Raw genomic sequence first — 24,210 nt, forward strand, 5'->3', positions numbered from 1 at the left:
TCGTCGCCGGCTAACGGTGGGCACCTAGGCCACCTGCAACTATATTATCGTGAAACACAGGGACTAGACCAAAACCAGGTTCAATGTATGCAGAACATGACAAGGAAATAAAAAACCCACTTCTATAGTAACAAAGACGAGTTTCCAAGAGACCCTGATCAAACTATTACGCCAGTAAATCAATCATTGACAAGAAACACGATTCAAAGCAGTGAACCGTGTAGTAGTCACTATGGCAAGTTACCAGACCACAATAGTGCTTCACCCATCATATGCAGTTTACAAAGTAATGTAGCTAGGCAGTGCAAAACCAAGTAGCAACATTTGCTAGTCTGACAAAATTTTCTGCTTAAGGCATGCATAGAGAAGCATCCGCTGCAGTCCATTGCTAAATGTCCTATGGCGCAGCATGAGAGACACATAGAAATTCTTCCAGAAGGAAGCAAAATATGAGCATGATCATCTGCGTATCAACAAAATTCCTGTAACTGTTGCAGATGTCGACATAGGGCACATGCAAAAGCTTGACATTTTTCTCTATTTCACTTTCACTAACTCGATTTCATATATGACTGAAGAATTATCAGGTACTTCTCCCACTGATTTACCGCCAGAGCTGCAGAATACAAAACCATCAATAAGCAAAGCAAATAAAGTGTTCATACAGAAATTCTCTGGAGGGGTTCGCAAAAAAAAAAAAGAAAAAAAAAGAAATTCTCTGGAGGGATGTGTATACAACAAAAAAGAACAAGATGTCAGAATGCGTACAGCATGGAAGGTGGGACTGTAACCTTTCTTTTCTCCCCAACACGCATACCTACAATAAATTATGGAATTATAACCTATAACCCTAACTCAAATGACCTTGAAAAAAAAACAAGCTCTGAGGTGGTTACCACGAATACCAACATCCCATCCACGAATAACTTTTCCAGCACCTTAATCAGCACAATGTACAGCATTATTATTTATATTAAGAAGTTCAATATGTAGTATAAAAGTGAGCGTGTTTGCAAATATATTACCAAGCTTGAACTTGTAAGGCTTTTCACTAGCATTAGACTGAACAATTTTCCCATTCTTCAACATGCCAACATATTTTATGTAGACCTGCACAAAAAAAGCATAATAGCTGGCATCATTTCTTTTTCCCACAATCCTGTGAAATTGAAAACTTAGTGTATTGACCGTAAAGCCATGCATGATCAAGTAACTGCTAGCAATATATTGTCAGTAGAAATCTGTGTGAAACTGATGATAGAAAGGTCATCATAGAGGGAACTTTATCAAGCTTATTCATATGAAATTTGCAACTAAAAGCATATCCAACAGAACTCTCTGGAAAGAACTAAAAGCAGCTACCTTGCAGCCATCAGAAGCCACTTTTGCATCAATGTTTCCTATTGATAGATCTTCTACCATCAACCCATCTTCCAATGTTCTTATATTGGACTGCTTCTCATCCTTCTCCCCTGATTGATTTTTCATCTTTTTCTTTGATTTCTTTTTTATTTCATCGCCTTGTTTTGAAACAGATGTTGCATTAACATCTGTTGTATCCCTGATCATGAGATGTTATAAGTTATAGATCATTGGATTGCAGATATGAGAAATAAATAAAAGCCTAAGTAGGAACCAAAAGATATACATTGATAATGCAGGATCCTCACTGATGGCAGAATGTTTTCTTTTCTTGACATCAACAATCTTTTTTTTGGTGATGTCATTTGCCTGTCCATTTTGAGGGTCAGTTTCCTCAGCAACCTTAGCATTGTCTTTCTTACCCAATGCAAGAGATATAGGTACATTATCATCTTCATCACTGCTGCTATCAAACATTGAGGGAGCACTGCGCTTGTCAACAGGCTTCGTGACTGGAGTGTCATCATCACCGCTATCAAATATTTTAGCACTGCGCTTAACAACAGGCTTCGTGACTGGAGTATCATCATAATTGTCATCGGTGCTATCTACTTGGTGCTTCTTCAAGCGCCGCCGTCTTTCAGCCTTTTGAGTCGGTTTTTCAACAGCTAATTACACAAAATTGGAAATTTGTTAGAAAACATGAAAATGGAACTGTGATCAGATATCTGTACATTAAACATATGGAAATGCGCAATGATTTTATGTGAATAAACGTGCAAAACTAGGCATAAGCTATCCTTGTGCACGGATCTAATAAATATCTAAAAACATATTGTATTATATGGTTGAAATGAGCTAGTTGATATTGATTTTTTTTCTTCTCCCTGGTGCATGTGCACCACCATAGGACACTCTAGTATCACCCCTTTATGAAAGCTGTCTAGACAGATAACACATAAAAGAAGAAACTAAGTATAATGGTAATAGTAAAAACATAACAACAAAGGCAATGTTAAATTCACATCAAGGCAAGAAGCTATCTAAGTGATAGTCTACCAACAGTACACTGGTTCAATGTGGGTACAATGTGGTTTGAAGATATGCAGGATCAGGTTCAGACAAATATCAAATAGTAAAACCTCTTGGGTCAACCTTTTACCTTTTTGTTTGCGTCGTCGTCGAAGGGTGCACTCATAATCACTATCATCTATAGAATCAGACCCATACTTCTCAGGTGTTGGAACTTCACGATCATCAATAAAGTCAGATTCATAGCTGTCCTCACTGGCATCATGCTCCTCATCAGTATCGGAGTGCCCAATATCTTCCCCATAAGATTCTCTAATTACATGTTAAGAATGACTTCACAGTCTGAGAGTTACATAATTGAAAAAAAAGACATGACACTATCGAGAAGGATACGATTCATCATCTCCCACATTGGACCTGCTGCTTGCACGGACATAGTATCCAGAGAGATGAATCGAACTTTGACCAATCACTGAAAAGACAACATCATCGACCTCCTCAAACTCAATCTCTAGATGGCATGTCTCAGCCAATTTTGGATTGAGACTACAAAGTTTGATGGGAATCTTGTTGCCAACATTGCATTGCAGCACTGTCCTTGCAGCAGCATCACAATTGCCCAGTGTAGCCTGTAAAAATTAAAACATTTAATTAGAGAACACATTTAATACTGTTAAAAAAGGGTGGTGCTTAGAATTAAAATTTTGATCCCCTGCTAGAATTAAAACTCAATCTATCAATTGTAGTTCATTGTTGAGCCCCTGCTAGATTTACATGCAAGCTCCGCCACTGATTGGACAAATGACAAGTTTGAAGGGGAAAAAAACCCCAACCTGACAAATGCGGAGGCGACCATGGTCAGCCTGGTGGGTGTGGGTGTAGGGCTTCCCGGGCTTCACTTCCACCCCTGCATCCATCAATCGGACAATTCACCACGTGCCAAGCAGATAACAGTTCAAACAAACTAAACATGGCAAACAAGGCAGCACGCTCACCCCAGAACGCCATGGCGGGGGTGGATTGGGGGATTCGGTGGAAGCCGCAACTCCAACGAATGCAACTAGCAACACCTGCAGCCAATCCACGGATATGATATGTTAGGCTGGACAAGAACAATCGTATCAAGCGCAATCATCCGGGACGGGAGGCGGCGGAGGCGGCGCGCAGGGCGAGCGTGGGGTTTGGGAGTCGGCGGCGAGGGACAAGGGTTGGGTAGGAGACGGCGGTAGGAGGGGATAGTAGATACCTTGACGTGGGTCGTAGCCCGGATGAGTCACAGCGAAGATGGTCGCAGCGCCGCCGCCGCCGCCACCTGCTCCGGCGCGGGGCCGCGGGCAGCAGGGGAGGTGAGGAGAGGGGGAGGGTTCGGCGGGACGGAGAGGAGGGGAGAAGAGGGGTTTATTGATGATGTCATTTGTGGGCTCGATGGGCCTTTGCGCTTCTTGGTTTTCCGAGGGAAGGCAATAGTCGTTTCATGGGCCTCCCGCTTGTTTTTGTCTTGTTTTTCATCATGGGCCTCCTCTCTGATCGTAATTGGTAAAAGCGGAGCCCGGAGTAAGATTAGATTTAATCCGAAGGCTAGACCAAATCATATTAGGGCACTCACAATGTAGACTCTATCATAGAGTCTAAAGTTATTTATTACCTCAAATAATGTGGACTTGGAGTTTAAATAAGACTTGAAGTCTTATTTTTTCTACCTCTTTCTTCAATAAATATACTGCCACATCAGCAAAATACCATAAATAATATGTAGTTAATTGTCTTGGACTATGTGATAGAGTCTTGCATTGTGAGTGCCCTTAGGGCTTCATTTGGCATTGTGGTGGACTTTAAAAATACGGTAAAAAATATATATAATAAGTAAATCAATGAGTTTTTGAAGTTCGTTAGAAAATAGGGAGCATATATGTTAGTTTTTCAACCATTTTAATTATCTCTCTTTTCAAAATCTAGAAGACAAATTTTTTTTTTGAATTAAGGACTTTCATTACTCATCACAACCAGCTAAATCTCTTGCTACCAAGACCCCAACATCCTGAGGAGTAGTTTCCCAAAAGATTACAGACTTACATAAGAAATTTTAAACTATTTTCAAATCACTCCAACCACTTTTACAAATTATTTTTCTCTTGTACATTGAACCTTCATTTCTCCTTATTCTTTCTTATGTGTTTCCACCTTTAGATTAGGTAATTAGAGAGATAATTTTTTAATCTTGCCAAAATAAAAGTTCGGTCTGGGAACTCTTAGAGACGCTCTTACTAATTTAGATTACAACTGTTAGTTCTAAACGTTCACTTTGAACATGGGACATAAAAACTTCAATTGACATTAGCAAATATTCTCTTACCTAACTGTATCATCCGAACTCTGGTAAATGCGTATGATTAATCAAACGGAAAGCATTTGACAACCTCCACGTTTTTGTGCTCTACGATTGTCCATGTGAGCGACGGGTCAAAAAGTAAACTTTTAGCCCCCACATTAACTTCCTGGTCGACGACTAAAGACTTCCATATTTATTCTTTGCATATCCTGGATATTGTAGTGGTGGAACTTTGATGTGGGTGTTTGAATTTTTGCTAGATTTATTCTAAGATTTAATAATATTATTTTTTAGTGGTGGGCAACATACTTGGTAATAATAAGGTATTTGATAATGATTTCGTCAATCTCGAATTTTGTTGATCCAGCCAATTCTTTTGGATGTATTCATAGGTTAGGGTGTATATTCTTTTTATTTACTAAAACAGAAAGTGTAAGAATGCTTGTAATACCCGATTTTAAGGACAAAACCAGATATGCACCATATGTGAGTTTTAGAAGTCAAATCTCACATACACCTACAAATAAGGGGTAATATCAAAAGACAACGCATAAATATATAACGTACTTAGTATAAAAGAGATAACCTTTAGTATCAAACAGCGGATAGACAACTCCAAACTTCGGGTATTAACTCCTCTCCACAGGATCAAACTGACTGGTTGATCACAAGCCCAAGACTTCTCCTGAGGTGTGGGGAAAATTGCAAGAGTGAGCACATATGGTACTCAACAAGTATAACCGGGGGTTCATGAGGCTCAAAAAGTTGACACTGGTTTGACTGCATTTAGCTTTTAATAGTGGATAGCATGTTTAATCATTGGATAGCAAATATCAAGGTAGCATAAATAATCCCATAACCACATGATCAATTGTATAGAGGAATTATGAATAACACATATAAACAACATAATAAACCATCATTTATCATCATTAATCATATTCATCAGTGTCCATCTATTCCGTCAGTTTTCCGGGCCGCCCGTATCCATGGGCACGGCTAGTATACCAGATTTAACACTCTGCAGAGGTTGTACATCTTTACCCATGAGTCATGATTTACCCTTTCGTCTGAGGTAGCTAATCTCTTAACCCCCTTCCAAGGGAGGTCGGCAGGGATCACTATGAAGCCTTTCAAAGGTTTCGTCTAACAAGTTAGGGCCATTAGATTCACTCGGCAGGCAGATATAGAGCCCCCCTTCCATGGCACATAACCCGCAACCTATACACACGGACAGAGGCCACACTATACCCAACGTGTCTAGCCATTCTTACGCCATTTAAGGTAACCACTAACAAGCTAGAAAAAGGTCCTCATACTGAGCTAAAGCCAGAGCCATTATAGCCCTCATGGTTGCACTGTTATCCCAGTTATCACTTACAGATAAATCATCAAGTGCCTAAAAAGTCACTTTTATCATTTATTACTTAACATTAATCTAGTCACACGATCATGGTCACAGAAATAAAATCCAAATTACTATACTTGCCTTGTTCAAAGCTCTCCTGAGCCTGCTGGTCTTCAAATGCTTGATCTTGAGCACCAACGTACGGCTCACCGTCTAATCCCAATCATCAATCAACAACACACAATCCAATGTAGACAATCATACACGAAGCAAACAAGATATAATTAGAACAATACACCAAACAGTGGTAAAACAAATATAAAAGTTTATCAAAATATTCTACGCAGCGTTACGATCACATAAACGTAAAGTTCACGAAAATCGGAATTAAAACGTGAAAGATATGAATTTTCTAAGATTTCCTATAGAGAAATAATTAATTTAATGGTACCAGGAAATTAAAAAGTTTCAAAACAGTAAGCTAATATTTCTAACATATAGAGCTCGTAGATACGAATCTAACGAAATTTGAATGGACAAAAACGGAGTTAAAATGCATATTTTATAAGCAAGTTAAGTTCAGTGGCAATTCTGTAATTATTAGAAAGCGTATTTGAAACCTGCCGTCTAGATTACGCTTTCAAAACTAAGAAGCGCAAACTGCCCAAAACGCCAAGGACTGCGGAGTAAATAAAGAAAAGTTGCAGGGACTCTTAATGAAGATTTCCAGACGAAAGGGTATCTTCTGTTCTTGGCCTTTGATCTCAAATCCGACGGTCCAAAACAGCCAGGAGGGGGCGCAGGCGGTGGCCGGCCGATTCCTCAGCTCCGGCACGGTGGATTCCATTGCCGGCCGGAAGGAGCTCGCCGGCGTCGACGGGCTTCTCGATTCCGAGCACCGTTTCGCGAAAGGAAAACACCACGGGGTAGAGGAGCTCATCGCGAGTTCAACGAGGTGCTTTACGGGGGTCGAAGAGCGAAGAGTGGGGCTTATGGCGCGCGGCAAGGTGCTCGGCCTAAACTGGATCTCAAACTCGGCGAAGAACGGCGTCTAGGGTTCCCGAGACGCTGAAGATAGCAAAAGGAAAGTGCGGGGGTGAGCACAAAGCTTTATACGGCTCGGGAAAATCAAATCCCGTGGAAACCGCGATTCGGTTCGGGATTTGGAACGCAGGTTCGGAAGGTGTCCGGCTCGGCTGCGTCACGAAGAAGGAGGGGTTGGAAGCACTGACACGCGGGCCCGGTTTGTCGGTCACAGGAAAGGAAGGAAGGGAAGGTGGGGCGCGCGCGGGCCGGGAGTGGGAGGGGAACTGGGCTGCGCGCAGGAGGTTTCTTCTTTTTTTTTTCTGTTTCAAAACCAATTATAAACATTTTCAAAAGCATTTAAATTCAGTTAGCAGCTTGTTCAAAATCACTCATCTCAAAAATAAAATGCACCAGCATGATTAACACACAATTGTTGCTAAGCCTTATAATAAATTTTATTTTAAAGAAAAATATTATTCTTCCTATATTCTCATGAGCACAAAAATACAAAATTAAATCATTTTTCACCTATTTCAAAGGTTGCAATTTTTTTGGTGTTACAATTCTACCCTCCTTAAGATGAATCTCGTCCTCGAGATTTGGAAGATGGTGATCAAAGAGATGTAGATACTCCGTTTTTGAACCTTATTCACTTCCTTGAGTAGCTCCTTCTTAGTAACCATCCTATTGCCTTTGTCACTCCAAACATCTCCATCAATGGTTCCTAAGAGTTCAGCAATGTAATTCGTATAGATAAGGTTTTTCTTTTTACTCATAGCTTATCTGGGGTATATCTTCCTTGCCCATCCATTTAAAACCTGATGCATTTCCAACCAGGTTATACTCAACTTTCTCCTTATTACTTTCATCGTCCCATTTCACAATCCTTCTTCTCCTTCTTCCAAAGTGAGCCCTAATAATTACCAAATTTGTAGTGTTAATAATATCACTTAACTTCCGCACACAAATCCTCAAATCTAGGTGTTGTCCAAACTTTTCCTAGCACACTCTTTATGCTAAGAGCTTTGGCATCGACATATACTTCTCCATAATTCCACCACTAGAGACAACCTATTCAATTAGAGAACTTAGTAGCCATGCATGGTGTAATAATAAGGTTTCATAACTCTCTGAAGAATCATCCGTAGATGTTCGATATCCCTTCCCAATATCATTAATGTCAACTTGTCTTGGGTATGTTGAAAGTTGAACCTCCATTTGACAATAGCTCAATGTGGAGACCAATCTTGACAAATACCTGAACTCATTGGTGCAAAGAGTAACCAATCTTGAGCGAAGATATATGTGGTTGATAGGGACTTGTCCACCAAAGGAATAACAGTTCTTCCAAATAAAATACTTGAACACAAAAAACCTTTGTCTTGCAACTTCTATAGCTTGGCTACCCCCTTAAGATGAGATCAGCTAGGGGATACCAAGGATGGCTTGAACATTCTTATGAGTAGGTTAACTACCATAAAAGAGCTTCTGCTATCCAAGAGAACTCATGTACATAGACAAGAACAAGTAATCAGAAATTCCTCGCGAGATGAAAAAAAAGAAAAAAAAACAGCAACTTAGTAAACCAGCTACAACTCATGTTCTGTCAACCTGATAGAGTTATGGTCTATACTGCTGGAAAGCTTATCAAATTCTCCACAACTTTCTTGTTGATCACTTCCCCATATTCGGACGTTAAAATAAGGTTTGATAATCCAACATAAAATCTGTCCAGGGTGTCTGACAACACAGACATAGCACCTTGAAACAGTCATATCATGAGCCATAGAAACCATATGATGACGATCCTTACATTGTTGAAAAGCTTAGGAAATCTTCTACAACTTTCGTATACAACTTTTTCCCAGATTTCTGAAGTTAAGTTGTCTAACATAGTACATACCCAAAACTGTCCCGACTGTATTACAACACAGAGACATCCAAGTGTAATTATCATATCTCAGGTTCTACTTATCCAAATGAGTTCCAGTTTATACTGTTGGAAATCTTAGCAAATTTTCTACAACTTTTATATAGACCACTTTTCCAAATTCTGTAGTTACATTTGTCTCAAAGAGTAAATAACCGAAACTGGTCCAGGTTCTTGACAGCACAGTTGTATCATCTTGTCATTTTTGTAACTTCCAAACCATAACAGATATGTGGGTGATTCTTGTGGTCAGAGAAAGATCTTTGTGGGGGTATAGACCCCTATACCCTTACGGCTAGACTTGGGCCAGGAGGCTTGGCCCATTACGAGACAAGCTCAAGGTTTGATCCGACAGCTTGGAGTTTCGCACAAGGAAACAAGACGTGGAGATCAAGCAGGATTCTAGTCGGTTAGAATAGGAATTGATATCGAACTATCTATGACAATTGTAACCGACTAGGATTAGTTTCCAGATCTGTAACCCTGCCCTCCGGACTATATAAGGAGAGGCAAGGGACCCCCCTAGGAGATCATATTCTCTCAACACAAATCAATACAACCAGACGCAGGACGTAGGTATTACGCCAACTCGGCGGCCGAACCTGGATAAAAAGCTTATCCGTGTCTTGCGTCACCATCGAGTTCGTAGTTTGCGCACCGTCTACCGATAAACTACTACCGTGGGTATACCCCAAGGTAGACTGCCGACCAGCTTTCGTCGACAGTGGCGCGCCAGGTAGGGGGTGTGCGTACAACTTCTCCGGCGAACAAGATGGTCACAATCCCAGCTTCCGCGACCGTGCCCGGAGGCCTCACGTTCACCGTCGGCCAGATCACGTGGACGACGCGCGGCGGTGGCCTTACGACCACGGTTTCGAAGGAAACTTAGATCCAATCTGAGATCACGTCGCCTCCGACCACCCGGATGGCGGCACCGAGCGCCCGACCACCGTTCCCGCTCTACAAGGGAAAGAAGATCGACTGCTCGGACCTTCTTCAAGCGCTTGATCGCGCTGATTCCAAGCTACTTGAAGCCTCCCAACTAGCAGATGGAATCCTGCGCCAGGCTGATCAAGCCGCTTCAACGGGTTTCTTCAAATCCCGCCGGCCAACTCGTGTCGTTACACACGAACGGCTGGGAACGTCTCTGACGATAACTTCAACTCCCTCAGGACGGACCGTCAAGCTTAAGGAGGAAGATTATCCTTGTGGCCTGAACAACTCAGCCTCTCTCTACTCACAGCACATCCAATCCGTTTTCAGCAAGGCAGATTGGCCGCCGAAAAGGAACGATCGACCTGCTCGTCACTACGTCAACATGGTGACGATCCGAGAGCTACGGGACGGTCAGGCTTCCAGCACCAACTCAAGCACCGGTTCCGTCCCCACCGAAGTTATAAACTCCGAAGACGAGGACTACGACCTGGATTTGCCTTCACACCCTCCGGGTTTCCCTCGTTTCCCGGTGTTTCCCATCCGGCGAGGGGACATTGTTTTTAACGTCAGCGCCGACGAGCCGGTCGTTGATGGAGAAACGGACGAGCAGAGGCAGCTCCGCGAGCAGCGCAACGCCGATCGCGCCCGACGACGCGCAGATGAGCAACGACAAATTCCACCGCATAACCTCAGCGACGCTTTTGACATGGTCGGGGACCAGCCAGTCTACAAAACGCCAAGCGCAAACGTGGCTGTCGCCATGGCTAATCTAGATCGGCTCCCTGATACCCCTGAGTGCCAGGGAGTCCGAACCAGCGTCCGAGCGCACCTGATTGCCGCAATGGGACAGACAGCCACTCTGCTCAAAAGAGTCCAGGACGTCTCTTATACGGAAGCCACCTCCGACCAGACCAATCGTAGCCGGACCTCACCGCCTCCTAGCAGGCATCACCGCAGCCGCTCTCCCGACAACCATCGAAAAGATTCACGGCGTAACTATGGTGGTCGGGACACTGACGGTCACCACGAGCAGAACCGCAGGCGCGGTCAAGAAGTAAACCAGCACAGGGATCTCTGATACAACATCCCTCCCAAAGATGCCCGGGACCGCATCAACAGGCGCGCCACAGAGAGAGCAGTCCATGAAAACCTGCACCGTATCGAGTACGATGCAACGCACGGCCCCCCGGGCCTAAGGCAGTTCTCCTCACACCTCCGCCAGGTCGTGTGGCCCCGCAATTTCAAGCTTGAAAAACTTAAAAAAAATACGACGGCAAGGAAAATCCAGAGAACTCGATCACTCTCTATGAAATTGTCGTCCGATCAGTAGCGGGAGATGAGCACGTCATGGCCAACTACTTCCCTGTAGTCCTCGACCAGGCTGGTCATCAGTGGCTCCTTGGCTTGCCCGAGGACTCCTTCGACTCTTGGGAAGAGCTACGCCAGGCTTTCATCGACAACTTCATCGCCACATGTGAGCAGCCTGGAAACAAGTACGACCTCGAAAGGATAAGGGACAGGAAGAATGAACCTCTGCGCGATTACATCCGACGATTCTCGGATATGCGCCTTAAGATCCCGAAGATTTCCCACGACGAGGCCATCTCTGCCTTCATCAAGGGCTTGCGTTTCCATGAAGCGCTGAGGAACAAGCTGTTGCGCAAACGGCCAACAACGGTGGCGGAGCTCCTCGCCACGGCTAAAAATTACGCCGATGCCGACGACGCAGAGAAACTAATCCGAGACGATGCGAGAGGTCCCGACCAGCCTCCCCGGCGAGATGACGGTCGCGGTCGCCACGACAACAGGAACCACCGCCACCCCGACAACCGCGATCACAGAGAAGGTTGGGATCGGCGCCGCGACAATCGCGACGATTTCAGAGGAAAGCGCCCCCGCGACTACGACCATGAAGTGAATACGGTCAAACGTCCCAACGGGCGGCGGGACTACCAAGAAGACTACAACAAAACATTGAAGGGACCGTGCCAATTGCATCCAAAGTCTAATCATACCATGGAGGAGTGTCGCGTCCTCAAAAGCATCTACACACGGCGGGCCGCCCAAGACGACTCCACCAAGAAAAATGGCAAGCGAGACGGGCACGACCACGAAGACGAGGACGAGGACCAAGATAGGGACCCCCGACACCAATACGTCAGCCCCACTGACGTGGTCCACTCCATTTTCGGGGGCAAGGTCTCCATCGAATCTAAGCAAGAGAGAAAGCTATTAAAGAGAGCCTGCCTCAACATAGACAGCACGGACGGGCTGATCGCAGACCCAAAATTTCCCCCATGGTCGCACAGGGAGATCTCATTCAGCAGGAAGGATCAGTGGGCCGCTATCCCAGAGCCAGGTCGTTTCCCTCTGATCCTGGACCCTTGCATCAACAGCATCAGATTCGAGTGCGTGCTCGTGGACGGGGGAAGCTCCATCGACATCCTCTTCCGCAACAGTCTGCCCGCCCTCAAAATATCTCCTGCACAACTAAAACCCTACGATGCTCAATTCTGGGGGGTTTTGCCAGGTCAGAGTTCAGTGCCCCTCGGACAGATAACATTGCCTGTCCAATTCGGCACACCCGACCACTTTCGGACAGAGTTCATCAACTTTGTGGTCGCGGACTTCGACGGGACCTACCACGCCATACTGGGCCGACCATCGTTGACAAAGTTCATGGCAGTCCCGCACTACTCATACCTGGTCCTTAAAATGCCTACGGAGAAGGGTGTCCTAACCGTCAGAGGCAACGTCTACACCGCGTATACCTGCGAAGAGGAAAGCTTCAAGATTACCGAGGCAATTGACCTCTCAATCGGCATGGCAGAAACAGCAACCCAAGCCACGCAGCTGCCTCCCGACCAGCTCCCATTACCCGAGCAGGAGACCGCAAGAAAGAACTCAAAATCCAAGGAGTACAAAGAAGTGCAGCTGGTCGATGGCAGCCCCGAGAAGACGGTCCTCATCGGGGCCAATCTGGATCCAAAATAGGAAGACGCGCTCATCAGGTTTCTAAGGGACAACGTGAGCGTTTTCGCATGGAAACCCGCAGACATGCCTGGCGTCCCACGAAACCTGATCGAGCACTCCTTAAATGTCTCGAAGACCGCAAGACCAATCAAGCAAAAGCTACGACGGTTCGCTCGTGACAAAAAGAAGGCTATTAGGACAGAAATAACACGGCTTCTAGCAGCTGGATTCATAAAAGAAGTGTATCACCCCGATTGGCTCGCCAATCCGGTTCTTGTACGCAAAAAGAATAATGAATGGAGAATGTGCGTTGATTACACTGATCTCAATAAACACTGTCCTAAAGATCCTTTTGGTCTCCCTCGCATCGACGAGGTGGTCGACTCAACGGCCGGATGCGAACTCCTCTCTTTTCTAGACTGCTACTCTGGTTATCACCAGATCTCGCTAAAGGAGGACGATCAGATAAAAACATCTTTCATTACTCCTTTCGGTGCATATTGCTACACGACCATGTCATTCGGACTCAAAAACGCCGGAGCCACCTATCAACGGGCCATCCAGCAATGCCTCCACGACGAGATTCGTGATGACCTCGTCGAGGCCTATGTCGATGATGTGGTCGTCAAAACAAGAGATGCAAGCACCCTAATCGACAACCTAGACCGAACCTTTAAGGCGCTTAATAGATACAAGTGGAAGCTTAACCCCAAGAAGTGCATCTTCGGCGTTCCTTCTGGTCTACTGCTCGACAACGTTGTCAGTCGCGATGGCATACGGCCGAATCCCTCAAAAGTAAAAGCAGTACTTGACATGCGACCACCTAAAAATGTCAAAGACATTCAGAAGCTCACCGGGTGTATGGCCGCGCTCAGCCATTTCATCTCAAGACTAGGAGAAAAAGGCCTCCCTTTCTTCAAACTCTTGAAGGCGTCGGAAAAGTTCTCCTGGACAGAGGAAGCCGACGCTGCGTTCACCCAGCTTAAGGCTTTCCTCACTTTCTCGCCTGTTCTTACAGCACCTCAGCCCAACGAAGACCTACTCCTTTACATTGCTGCAACAGACAGGGTTGTCTCCACGGCAATAGTGGTCGAGCGAGATGAGCCAGGTCACGTCTACAAGGTCCAGAGACCCGTTTACTTCATAAGCGAAGTCCTAAACGAATCCAAGGCCAGGTATCCACAAATACAGAAGCTCATGTACGCTATTCTAATAACATCAAGGAAGCTGAAGCACTACTTTGACGGCCATCGAGTCTTGGTAACCACCAGTTTTCCTCTTGGGGACATTCTGCGCAATAAAGACGCCAACGGCAGAATTGTAAAATGGGCGATGGAGTTATGCCCATTTTCCCTGGAATTCCAGAGCCGCACCACAGTCAAGTCTCAGGCCCTGGTCGATTTCATTGCTGAATGGATGGATCTCAACGAGCCTCCCGTTCCCGACGTCTCCGACCACTGGTCAATGTTTTTTGACGGGTCCTTGAACATCAACGGCGCCGGTGCTGGGATACTCTTCGTGTCACCTAACAAGGACAAGCTGCGTTACGTCCTTAGGATCCTTTTCCCGGCATCAAACAACGTCGCCGAATACGAAGCATGCCTGCATGGCATAAGGCTAGCCGTTGAGCTGGGAGTCAAACGCCTCTATGTCTATGGCGACTCTGCTTTAGTTATCAACCAGCTCAACAAGGAGTGGGATGCGACCCACGAGAAGATGGATCTCTACTGCAAAGAAATTCGCAAATGGGAAACCAACTTCTACGGCATAGAGTACATCCACGTGGTCCGGGATAAGAACCAGGCAGCTGATGCGTTGTCAAAGTTAGGGTCATCTCGGGCCCCGATCCCACGGGGTGTTTTCGTCCAGGACATGCATGAGCCAAGCGTGGGCTCTGGCCTGGCGAAAAGCAACCCACGGAAACCATGCTCATAGACGATGCCACTCCGACAACCAGTGGTCGTGATTGGCGTGCCCCGTTCATCAAGTACATATCGGATGATACGGGTTTTCAGGACAAAACAGAGAACGAACGCCTCATTCGACGATCAAAGAATTACATACTGGTGGATGGCAAACTCATGCGAAAAAATGCAAGCTCCAAGTTACTACTCAAATGCATATCTCAAGATGATGGCATCAAACTCCTCGAAGACATACATGCTGGATCCTGCGGCAACCACGCTGCATCCAGAATGCTGGTCGGTAAAGCTTTCCGAGCAGGATTTTATTGGCCAACCGCGGTCAACGACGCCGAAAAACTGGTCCGACACTGTGAGGGGTGCCAGTTCTTCGCTAAAAGGACCCACGTACCTGCTCACGAGATTCAAACTATCCCGTCATCCTAGCCTTTTGCCTGCTAGGGACTCGACATGATCGGGCCATTTAAACCGGCCCCTGGTAACTTCAAGTTCGTCTTTGTATTAATCGACAAGTTCTCAAAATGGATCGAATACATGCCACTGGTAAAAGCGACCTCCGAGAAGACTGTGGAATTCCTCAGTCAAATCATACACAGATTCGGGATCCCGAACAGCATAATCACCGACCTGGGTACTCAGTTCACTGGCACTGCATTTTGGGACTTCTGCGATGACAGGGGCATAGTCATAAAATACGTGTCAGTAGCACACCCACGGGCAAATGGTCAGGTCGAGCGTGCGAACGGAATGATCATTGACGCCCTCAAGAAAAGGCTGTACACCGAGAACGACAAAGCACCTGGTCGATGGATGAAAGAGTTACCAGCTGTGGTCTGGGGTCTACGAACCCAGACTAGTCGGAACACGGGAGTGTCACCCTACTTCATGGTCTACGGCGCCGAGGTAGTCCTACCATCTGACATAACCTTTAGTTCTCCTAGGATTGAAAATTTCGACCAGTCAACAGCCGACAGCGCCAGAGAACTCGAAATCAACTGCATGGAGGAAAAGTGTCTGAATTCTTGTCTCCGAACAGCAAAGTATCTTGCGGCAGTCAGGCGGTACCATAACAGGAACATAAAGGACCGTTCTTTCGTGGTCGGCGATCTGGTACTCAGGTGGAAAACAAGCCAGGAAGGAATGCACAAGCTATCCACTCCTTGGGAGGGACCTTTTGTGGTCGCTGAAGTCACACGACCTACATCCTACAGATTGGCGTATCCAGACGGAACACGCGTGCCTAACTCTTGGCACATAGACAAACTGCGCCGATTTTATCCATAAGTTCCAGTAACTTTTGCTTGTAAGTCTCTTATAGTTGGCAGTAATAAAAGTTTTTCTTTTTTGGCTATACTTTGTTTACACGCAGAGTTTTCGGCGAAGAACAACAATATCCTCTGCGACGGAAAATCTTAACGACCATGAATCAAACACAGTGACACGTCACTCCGACAACTTCACAGCGCTCAAAATAGTAGTCATGACAAATTCAAAACTTTATTACAAACTTTACATACAAAGTTTACAATAAACACCCTGACGGGCGGACACTAGCCTACTCCTACAGGCTATCCTACTGGCCTACTGCTCGGGCTGATCACCCGCCTGGCCTTGCTGCCCGGACGAAGGGGTCGGGGCCACCGGCGCCTGGCTGGTCGAGACCGCAGGCGTCGACCGCCCATCTCCCGCAATCGACGCACCCGACAGCTCCCTGGCCGACCTGTCTGAACCTGGCTGGTCGGGGGGAGTGGCCGTTCCACATAGGTTGATGTCGCCGATCACCGTCGACGACAAGTCCAGCAGACCACCCCGAAGCTCGTCCGCCTCCTGCGGGCCGACCTCCTTGGGGTACCCCTTCTCCAGCCTGGTCAAATCGACCAGGGGGTAGTGGGCGGGCACCATGCTAAGGATGTGCGCACCAGCAAACTCCCCAGCGTCCTTCACGAACTGCTGAAGCCAGTCCCACGCCCGTTGCGCCTTTTCAACTGGCGTCAATTTCGGCGCGCGGGGCTGGCTCTCCGGGAGCTCAAGGCTGATCAAGTCCAGGACCGGGGACACTCATTTCCAGATCTTACAACAATTGACCTTCCAGGAGTCCCGGTCCCTGACCAGCTCGTCCAGGTGCTTCTTGGCGTTCACCTTGAGCACTGCAAGTCAAGCAAGATTTTAGATTCAGTGTATCAAAGATAAAAGAGAGACAAACGACGAATAACGGAGGCGGTGCGTATTACCAGACAACTCCCGGTCCTTCCGGCTCAGCTCCTCCTCTGCTCGGCGTCCGGCCTCCAGTGCCCCGGCAAGCTCTTGGCTGAGCTGCTCTTTCTCCTGTCGAAGGCGTGAGACCTCCTCCTCCATGTCTGCACGAATAATTCCCAGATCAGCAAATTCAAATAACGCGGTCACATACAGCCGCCTAAAAGTACGAGACTAACCTTCTCGCAGCCGATACTGGTCGGCTAAGCGTCGGGTAAGCTCGAGACAGTGCTCTTCCTGAGCACTCTTCTCGGCTACTTTCTCCCCAATCTCCGACCGCAGACGGTCCACCTCTGCGGACAGGGCCTTATTCTCGGCCACAATACCTTCTATTTGGTCGAAGCACCTCTTTCGGTACTTCGCCGTTTTCATTGCGCCCTACATAGAAAACATGTGTCGACCCAACAATACAACATAACAAGTGTCGAACAGCGCTACGGATCACTTACCTTGACTTCATCCACGAGTCGCTTGGCCGCGCGCTCCACTCTGTCGGCCTCCTCCGTCTCCGCGAGCTCCTCATGCCCGATGAAGTGGTCCCCGCGTTGGCGCCACACATACACGTGCTGGCGGCCATCACGGGGGCGACCTTCAATTTCCTCCACCTCGTCGTCGGAGGATGCCCGGGCTTCCTCGTTCGCTGCACCGCCACCAGTCGTGGTCGAAGGCATCACCGGCCCCTGGGCCAGGCCCGGGGCGCCTGCGGACGAAGAGGCCCCTGCCCGGGGTGGCGTTGGGACCCTCCTCTCTTCGGCAGGGGGAGGGGTTGGTGCTCTATCTTCCCCTTCCGCGACGCTACTCGGGGGAGCGGCCCTTCCTGCCTCCCCATCCCTCGGCGGAGTGCTCGCCACGGCACTCGCCGGGGCAGACTCTCCCTCGATGCTTGTAGCAGCAGCTGCCGCCGTAGGCTGATCTCTGGTCTGCGGCGCCGCGTCTTCAGCAGCGCAAGCAGGCTCGGCCACCCTTTGTCCGGCGGCGTGGTCGGGGTTGACATCCGACGCCGCGCTAAAAATCAAAGCAGCATTTTCAGCAAAAAAAATAAATAAAAAAAACGCCAACATACGTAAGTCGAACACTTACAGATCCGATCGACAGTGGGTCGCGGTGAACCTCCTCCGAGCCCGGCCGGTTGGCGCTTGGGCTCCCGTCTCTGTAACGCGCGGCGAAGGAGGATCGCTGGCCACCCGACCAGTGGTGGCCGGCGCACTGTCCGGACGGCTACGAGGCCGTCGGACTAGCGACGGTGCGGCTTCCTCCTCCTCGTCATCGTCGTCGGTAATCCGGACGAGCCGACGGCGCTTCGGTGCTTGGCTGCTCTCCGCTGGCAGCGTCGCTGCAGGCGAAGGATCCGCCGCCATTGGCCTTTTCCCCGCCACTCTCTCCTCGGTGGTCGGGATGGGACGGGCCTGGTCCTCCTCGCTGCTAGTGTACCGAGTACACCGAGCATCCTCCTCTGGCGGCTCCTCCCCCGCAGGATTTTCCATCCCGGGTGCAAGTGACACATACACCGTGCACCGATCCACATCTTCGATATGCAAGAAGTAGCAAAAATAAGTCAGCAGCAGACAATAACGAATGCTAAGGAAAAATAATCAGTAAGATACCTTAGGTGCTGGTCGCCCCAACTTGAAGGCTTGCACCCGATCACTGCCACAGACGAAGCCCCCATCCGCGAAGTTGAACAGCTCGTTCAACAGCTGCTGCACCTCCGCCTTCTCCAAGACTTCAGGTCGCATCCTGGTCGGGTCTAGGCTTCCGGCATACTCGTACGCCGAGTGCACCCTCTTTTGGCAGGGCATCACCCGACGACAAATGAAGTTGCCGACCACGCCAAGCCCGTCCAGGCGCGACCAGTCGATCAGCTTCATGAGGTCCGCCACTTGACCGTCGAACTCTGGGCGGTCGGTCCAGCTCACCCTCTTCTCAGGGATGTATCCCACGTCGCAGAACGTGGAGCTGCCCGGTTCCTCCCTGATGTAGAACCACTTCCTGTACCATTCGGTCAGGGAAGTGTTCCATGGACAGTGCAGGTAGCGGTTTTTCATTCCGTCGCGAAGGTTGAGGTATACTCCACCAGCAACCTTGGAGCCTCCAACTGCTCCCTTCTTTCTTAAACAAAAAAGATAGCAGAAAAGGTCGAAGTGCGGCTCTATGCCAACATAGGCTTCGCACAAATGGATAAAAGTAGAAATAAGAAGGATTGAGTTCGGGTGCAGATTGCAAATCCCGATCTCATAATAAAGAAGTAGCCCCTGAAGAAAGGGATGAACAGGAACCCCAAAACCCCTCTTAACGAAGTCTTCGAACACCACGATCTCACCAGCACGGGGGTCGGGGAAGCTCTCTCCTTCCGGCGCTCTCCAGCCGCCGAGCTCTGGGCCGTGCAGAAGCCCCATATCGACGAGGTCACCAAGAGACTTGGCGGTGCTGCGGGACTTCTTCCACTCCTTGGCCATCAGCTCGGCCCTCTTCTTGTAGTCGCTCTTCGCCATTGGAGTCGAGGAAGTGGATTCGAAGGTATAGATGATTGAAGGAGGCAAGAGTGGAAGGTTTGAAGGCAATGGCAGGGTAAGCAGTAAAGGGGGAACTGTCGAGCTCTTATAACCCACAACTTCACCCCTCCCACTTCCCGCATTCTCGGGAAGTGGGCGGGCCATACGGCGGATGCGGCGTTTTGGTTTTCAATGATTATCGACAATTAATGCGGCGGAGTTTTCGTACAAATTGATGGTTTCCTTTTCTCAAACCGCGCAAAGGGCGGCTGTACAGTTGCCAGGCGCAACTTTTCATGCATCCATCTGACATCCCGTCAGAAGGTCTCGTCCCGACAAAACTGGTAGGGAGTCAACAATCCGGGGACTGTACCGACCACCGAGCACTTGATGCTCGGGGACTGGTCGCCTAGTCCATCGGCTCGGAACTTCAAAGACTGCACCGACCACCGAGCACTTGATGCTCGGGGACTGGTCGCCTAGTCCATCAGCTCGGAACTTCAAAACATCGCACCGACCACTAAGCGCTTGATGCTCGGGGACTGGTCGTCCAGCATAGCAACGCAGAATTTTAAGGAGCGCACTTGGTGCTTGGGTCCTGGTGGTCATACTATTGTACACCCGGGACTGGTCGATCAGTCTATTCAATTGCAGACGGACTGGTAAATTTAATTTTTTAGACCTTGCTACAAGGCTCATACTTCGCCTTCCAGCAAGCTCGGGGACTACATCGGTACGATGCATCTGGCGATGCATCTAAGTTACAGAATTTCTTTGAGGACTTTTCTTTTGACCCTGGCACCACGTACCTACGTCACCTACTACCAGGCTCGGGGACTAAGTGGGCACACTTCACCTTGCGGTGAATATGCTTGCTTTTTTGAGGTTTATACTTTTCTTAAAAGTAAAGTGGGCACACTTCACCAGGAAAGAAATCTTTTTTAATTTAGAGCACCATGCATTCTTCGAACAACCAGCTTCTTCGATGTCAATGTTGATCAACTGTCTTTTGAGTTGGTCAAAGTACCGTTGCAACTGTTTGGGCGACTTTTTTGTTTACAGAAGACGTCAAGCCTCACTGACCGAAGAAGCTCAAGACGACGTGTTACATCACAATACATGGTGCTCGGGGACTAGCTGTGGGGGTATAGACCCCTATACCCTTACGGCTAGACTTGGGCCAGGAGGCTTGGCCCATTACGAGACAAGCTCAAGGTTTGATCCGACAGCTTGGAGTTTCGCACAAGGAAACAAGACATGGAGATCAAGCAGGATTCTAGTCGGTTAGAATAGGAATTGATATCGAACTATCTATGGCAATTGTAACCGACTAGGATTAGTTTCCAGATCTGTAACCCTGCCCTCCGGACTATATAAGGAGAGGCAAGGGACCCCCCTAGGAGATCATATTCTCTCAACACAAATCAATACAACCAGACGCAGGACGTAGGTATTACGCCAACTCGGCGGCCGAACCTGGATAAAAAGCTTGTCCGTGTCTTGCGTCACCATCGAGTTCGTAGTTTGCGCACCGTCTACCGATAAACTACTACCGTGGGTATACCCCAAGGTAGACTGCCGACCAGCTTTCGTCGACAATCTTGAAGTCTAGTTGTTCCTAGAAAAATTTGGTAAACTTTGCACGAACAGATTTTGAGATGTACCAGATTCTTTGCAGACTGCTCCAGAAAACAGCGAAGGACAGAAACAGGATATGACCAAACCCAACTACTTATTTCACTACTCCTTATGCCTTAGGCCTATAAACTAAATGATATTGTGGAGAAAACCCACAAGATCATTGCACTCATTACAAAGATCCAAATCAAGCATAAACATAATAACAAACCAATTAAGCATCGAAGGTTCACACTTCACTCAACTTGCGATACTATCGTTCTCTTCATAGTAAGGGTAGAGATCCTAAAACACCTATTCCAATGATGTCAGAAGGTGGTAAGAAAAAGTTCTAAAAGCATATCAGCAAGGAGTGGGGATAAGAACAAGTACTTTTAAAATAAGCAACAAGGTAGAGAAATAGCAAGGATAGGGATATAGTACGGATGAAAATACCAAGGTTTATAGAGCAAGGATTTTATGACAATTCCAAAACCTTAAGATGACCAATTTCTAACTAGGCTTGCGTCCTACAGTCAGCATTGCTTTGATACCACTCTGTAATACCCGATTTAAGGACAAAACCAGATATGCACCATATGTGAGTTTTAGAAGTCAAATCTCACATATAGCTACAAATAAGGGGTAATATCAAAAGACAACGCATAAATATATAACGTACTTAGTATAAAAGAGATAACCTTTAGTATCAAACAACGGATAGACAACTCCAAACTTCGGGTATTAACTCCTTTCCATAGGATCAAACTGACTGGTTGATCACAAGCCCAAGACATCTCCTGAGGTGTGGGGGAAATTGCAAGAGTGAGCACATATCGTACTCAACAAGTATAACCGGGGGTTCATGAGGCTCAAAAAGCTGACACTGGTTTGACTGCATTTAGCTTTTAATAGTGGATAGCATGTTTAATCATTGGATAGCAAATATCAAGGTAGCATAAATAATCTCATAACCACATGATCAATTGTATAGAGGAATTATGAATAACACATATAAACAACATAATAAACCATCATTTATCATCATTAATCATATTCATCAGTGTCCATCTATTCCGTCAGTTTTCCGGGCCGCCAGTATCCATGGGCACGGCTAGTATACCAGATTTAACACTCTGCAGAGGTTGTACATCTTTACCCATGAGTCATGATTTACCCTTTCGTCCGAGGTAGCTAATCTCTTAACCCCTTCCAAGGGAGGTCGGCAGGGATCACTATGAAGCCTTTCAAAGGTTTCGTCTAATACAAGTTAGGGCCATTAGATTCACTCGGCAGGCAGATATAGAGCCCCCCTTCCATGGCACATAACCCGCAGCCTATACACACGGACAGAGGCCACACTATACCCAACGTGTCTAGCCATTCTTACGCCATTTAAGGTAATCACTAACAAGCTAGAAAAAGGTCCTCATACTGAGCTAAAGCCAGAGCCATTATAGCCCTCATGGTTGCACTGTTATCCCAGTTATCACTTACAGATAAATCATCAAGTGGCTAAAAAGTCACTTTTATCATTTATTACTTAACATTAATCTAGTCACACGATCATGGTCACAGAAATAAAATCCAAATTACTATACTTGCCTTGTTCAAAGCTCTCCTGAGCCTGCTGGTCTTCAAATGCTTGATCTTGAGCACCAACGTACGGCTCACCGTCTAATCCCAATCATCAATCAACAACACACAATCCAATGTAGACAATCATACACGAAGCAAACAAGATATAATTAGAACAATACACCAAACAGTGGTAAAACAAATATAAAAGTTTATCAAAATATTCTACGCAGCGTTACGATCACATAAACGTAAAGTTCACGAAAATCGGAATTAAAACGTGAAAGATATGAATTTTCTAAGATTTCCTATAGAGAAATAATTAATTTAATGGTACCAGGAAATTAAAAAGTTTCAAAACAGTAAGCTAATATTTCTAACATATAGAGCTCGTAGATACGAATCTAACGAAATTTGAATAGACAAAAACGGAGTTAAAATGCATATTTTATAAGCAAGTTAAGTTCAGTGGCAATTCTGTAATTATTAGAAAGCATATTTGAAACCTGCCGTCTAGATTACGCTTTCAAAACTAAGAAGCGCAAACTGCCCAAAACGCCAAGGACTGCGGAGTAAATAAAGAAAAGTTGCAGGGACTCTTAATGAAGATTTCCAGACGAAAGGGTATCTTCTGTTCTTGGCCTTTGATCTCAAATCCGACGGTCCAAAACAGCCAGGAGGGGGCGCAGGCGGTGGCCGGCCGATTCCCCAGCTCCGGCACGGTGGATTCCATTGCCGGCCGGAAGGAGCTCGCCGGCGTCGACGGGCTTCTCGATTCCGAGCACCGTTTCGCGAAAGGAAAACACCACGGGGTAGAGGAGCTCATTGCGAGTTCAACGAGGTGCTTTACGGGGGTCGAAGAGCGAAGAGTGGGGCTTACGGCGCGCGGCAAGGTGCTCGGCCTGCGAAGAACGGCGTCTAGGGTTCCCGAGACGCTGAAGATAGCAAAAGGAAAGTGCGGGGGTGAGCACAAAGCGGAAACCGCGATTCGGTTCGGGATTTGGAACGCAGGTTCGGAAGGTGTCCGGCTCGGCGCGTCACGAAGAAGAAGGGGTTGGAAGCACTGACACGCGGGCCCGGTTTGTCGGTCACAGGAAAGGAAGGAAGGGAAGGTGGGGCGCGCGCGGGCCGGGAGTGGGAGGGGAACTGGGCTGCGCGCAGGAGGTTTCTTCTTTTTTTTTCTGTTTCAAAACCAATTATAAACATTTTCAAAAGCATTTAAATTCAGTTAGCAGCTTGTTCAAAATCACTCATCTCAAAAATAAAATGCACCAGCATGATTAACACATTGTTGCTAAGCCTAATAATAAATTTTATTTTAAAGAAAAATATTATTCTTCCTATATTCTCATGAGCACAAAAATACAAAATTAAATCATTTTTCACCTATTTCAAAGGTTGCAAATTTTTGG

General features: G+C 46.9%; 2 protein-coding genes across 2 annotated transcripts; both read right to left on the bottom strand.

Moving 5' to 3' along the window:
* Positions 156 to 3,759, bottom strand: LOC8063484 (peptidyl-prolyl cis-trans isomerase FKBP53). The gene is made up of 11 exons (XM_021452868.1): positions 3,641 to 3,759; positions 3,390 to 3,464; positions 3,228 to 3,301; positions 2,788 to 3,023; positions 2,525 to 2,706; positions 1,649 to 2,030; positions 1,363 to 1,561; positions 1,026 to 1,110; positions 897 to 938; positions 769 to 817; positions 156 to 616 (listed from the first exon to the last, which is right to left on the bottom strand). Exons 2-11 carry the CDS (start codon positions 3,400 to 3,402, stop codon positions 538 to 540), a joined length of 1,341 nt encoding a protein of 446 aa, XP_021308543.1. The 5' UTR covers positions 3,403 to 3,464; positions 3,641 to 3,759; the 3' UTR covers positions 156 to 537.
* Positions 3,668 to 23,531, bottom strand: LOC110432698 (translation initiation factor IF-2-like). The gene is made up of 6 exons (XM_021453484.1): positions 23,470 to 23,531; positions 17,701 to 18,116; positions 17,090 to 17,215; positions 16,998 to 17,005; positions 4,748 to 4,767; positions 3,668 to 3,917 (listed from the first exon to the last, which is right to left on the bottom strand). Exons 1-6 carry the CDS (start codon positions 23,529 to 23,531, stop codon positions 3,668 to 3,670), a joined length of 882 nt encoding a protein of 293 aa, XP_021309159.1.

This window comes from Sorghum bicolor, chromosome 2, assembly GCF_000003195.3.
Source record: "Sorghum bicolor cultivar BTx623 chromosome 2, Sorghum_bicolor_NCBIv3, whole genome shotgun sequence".
Taxonomy (NCBI): Eukaryota; Viridiplantae; Streptophyta; class Magnoliopsida; order Poales; family Poaceae; genus Sorghum; species Sorghum bicolor.

Excerpts from the sequence above, each read along its gene's own strand:
- LOC8063484 (XM_021452868.1), bottom strand. Across the intron at positions 818-896 it reads ATGGGATGTTGGTATTCGTG|GTATGCGTGTTGGGGAGAAA; the intron begins GTAACCACCTCA and ends AATTTATTGTAG. Across the intron at positions 617-768 it reads ACAGTCCCACCTTCCATGCT|CTCTGGCGGTAAATCAGTGG; the intron begins GTACGCATTCTG and ends TGTATTCTGCAG.
- LOC110432698 (XM_021453484.1), bottom strand. The coding sequence starts at position 23,531 with ATGGAATCCACCGTGCCGGAGCTGGGGAATCGGCCGGCCACCGCCTGC. Across the intron at positions 17,216-17,700 it reads CGAGGTGGAGGAAATTGAAG|ACATGGAGGAGGAGGTCTCA; the intron begins GTCGCCCCCGTG and ends TTATTCGTGCAG. Across the intron at positions 3,918-4,747 it reads AGTTCGGATGATACAGTTAG|AGAGGAGGCCCATGATGAAA; the intron begins GTAAGAGAATAT and ends AATTACGATCAG.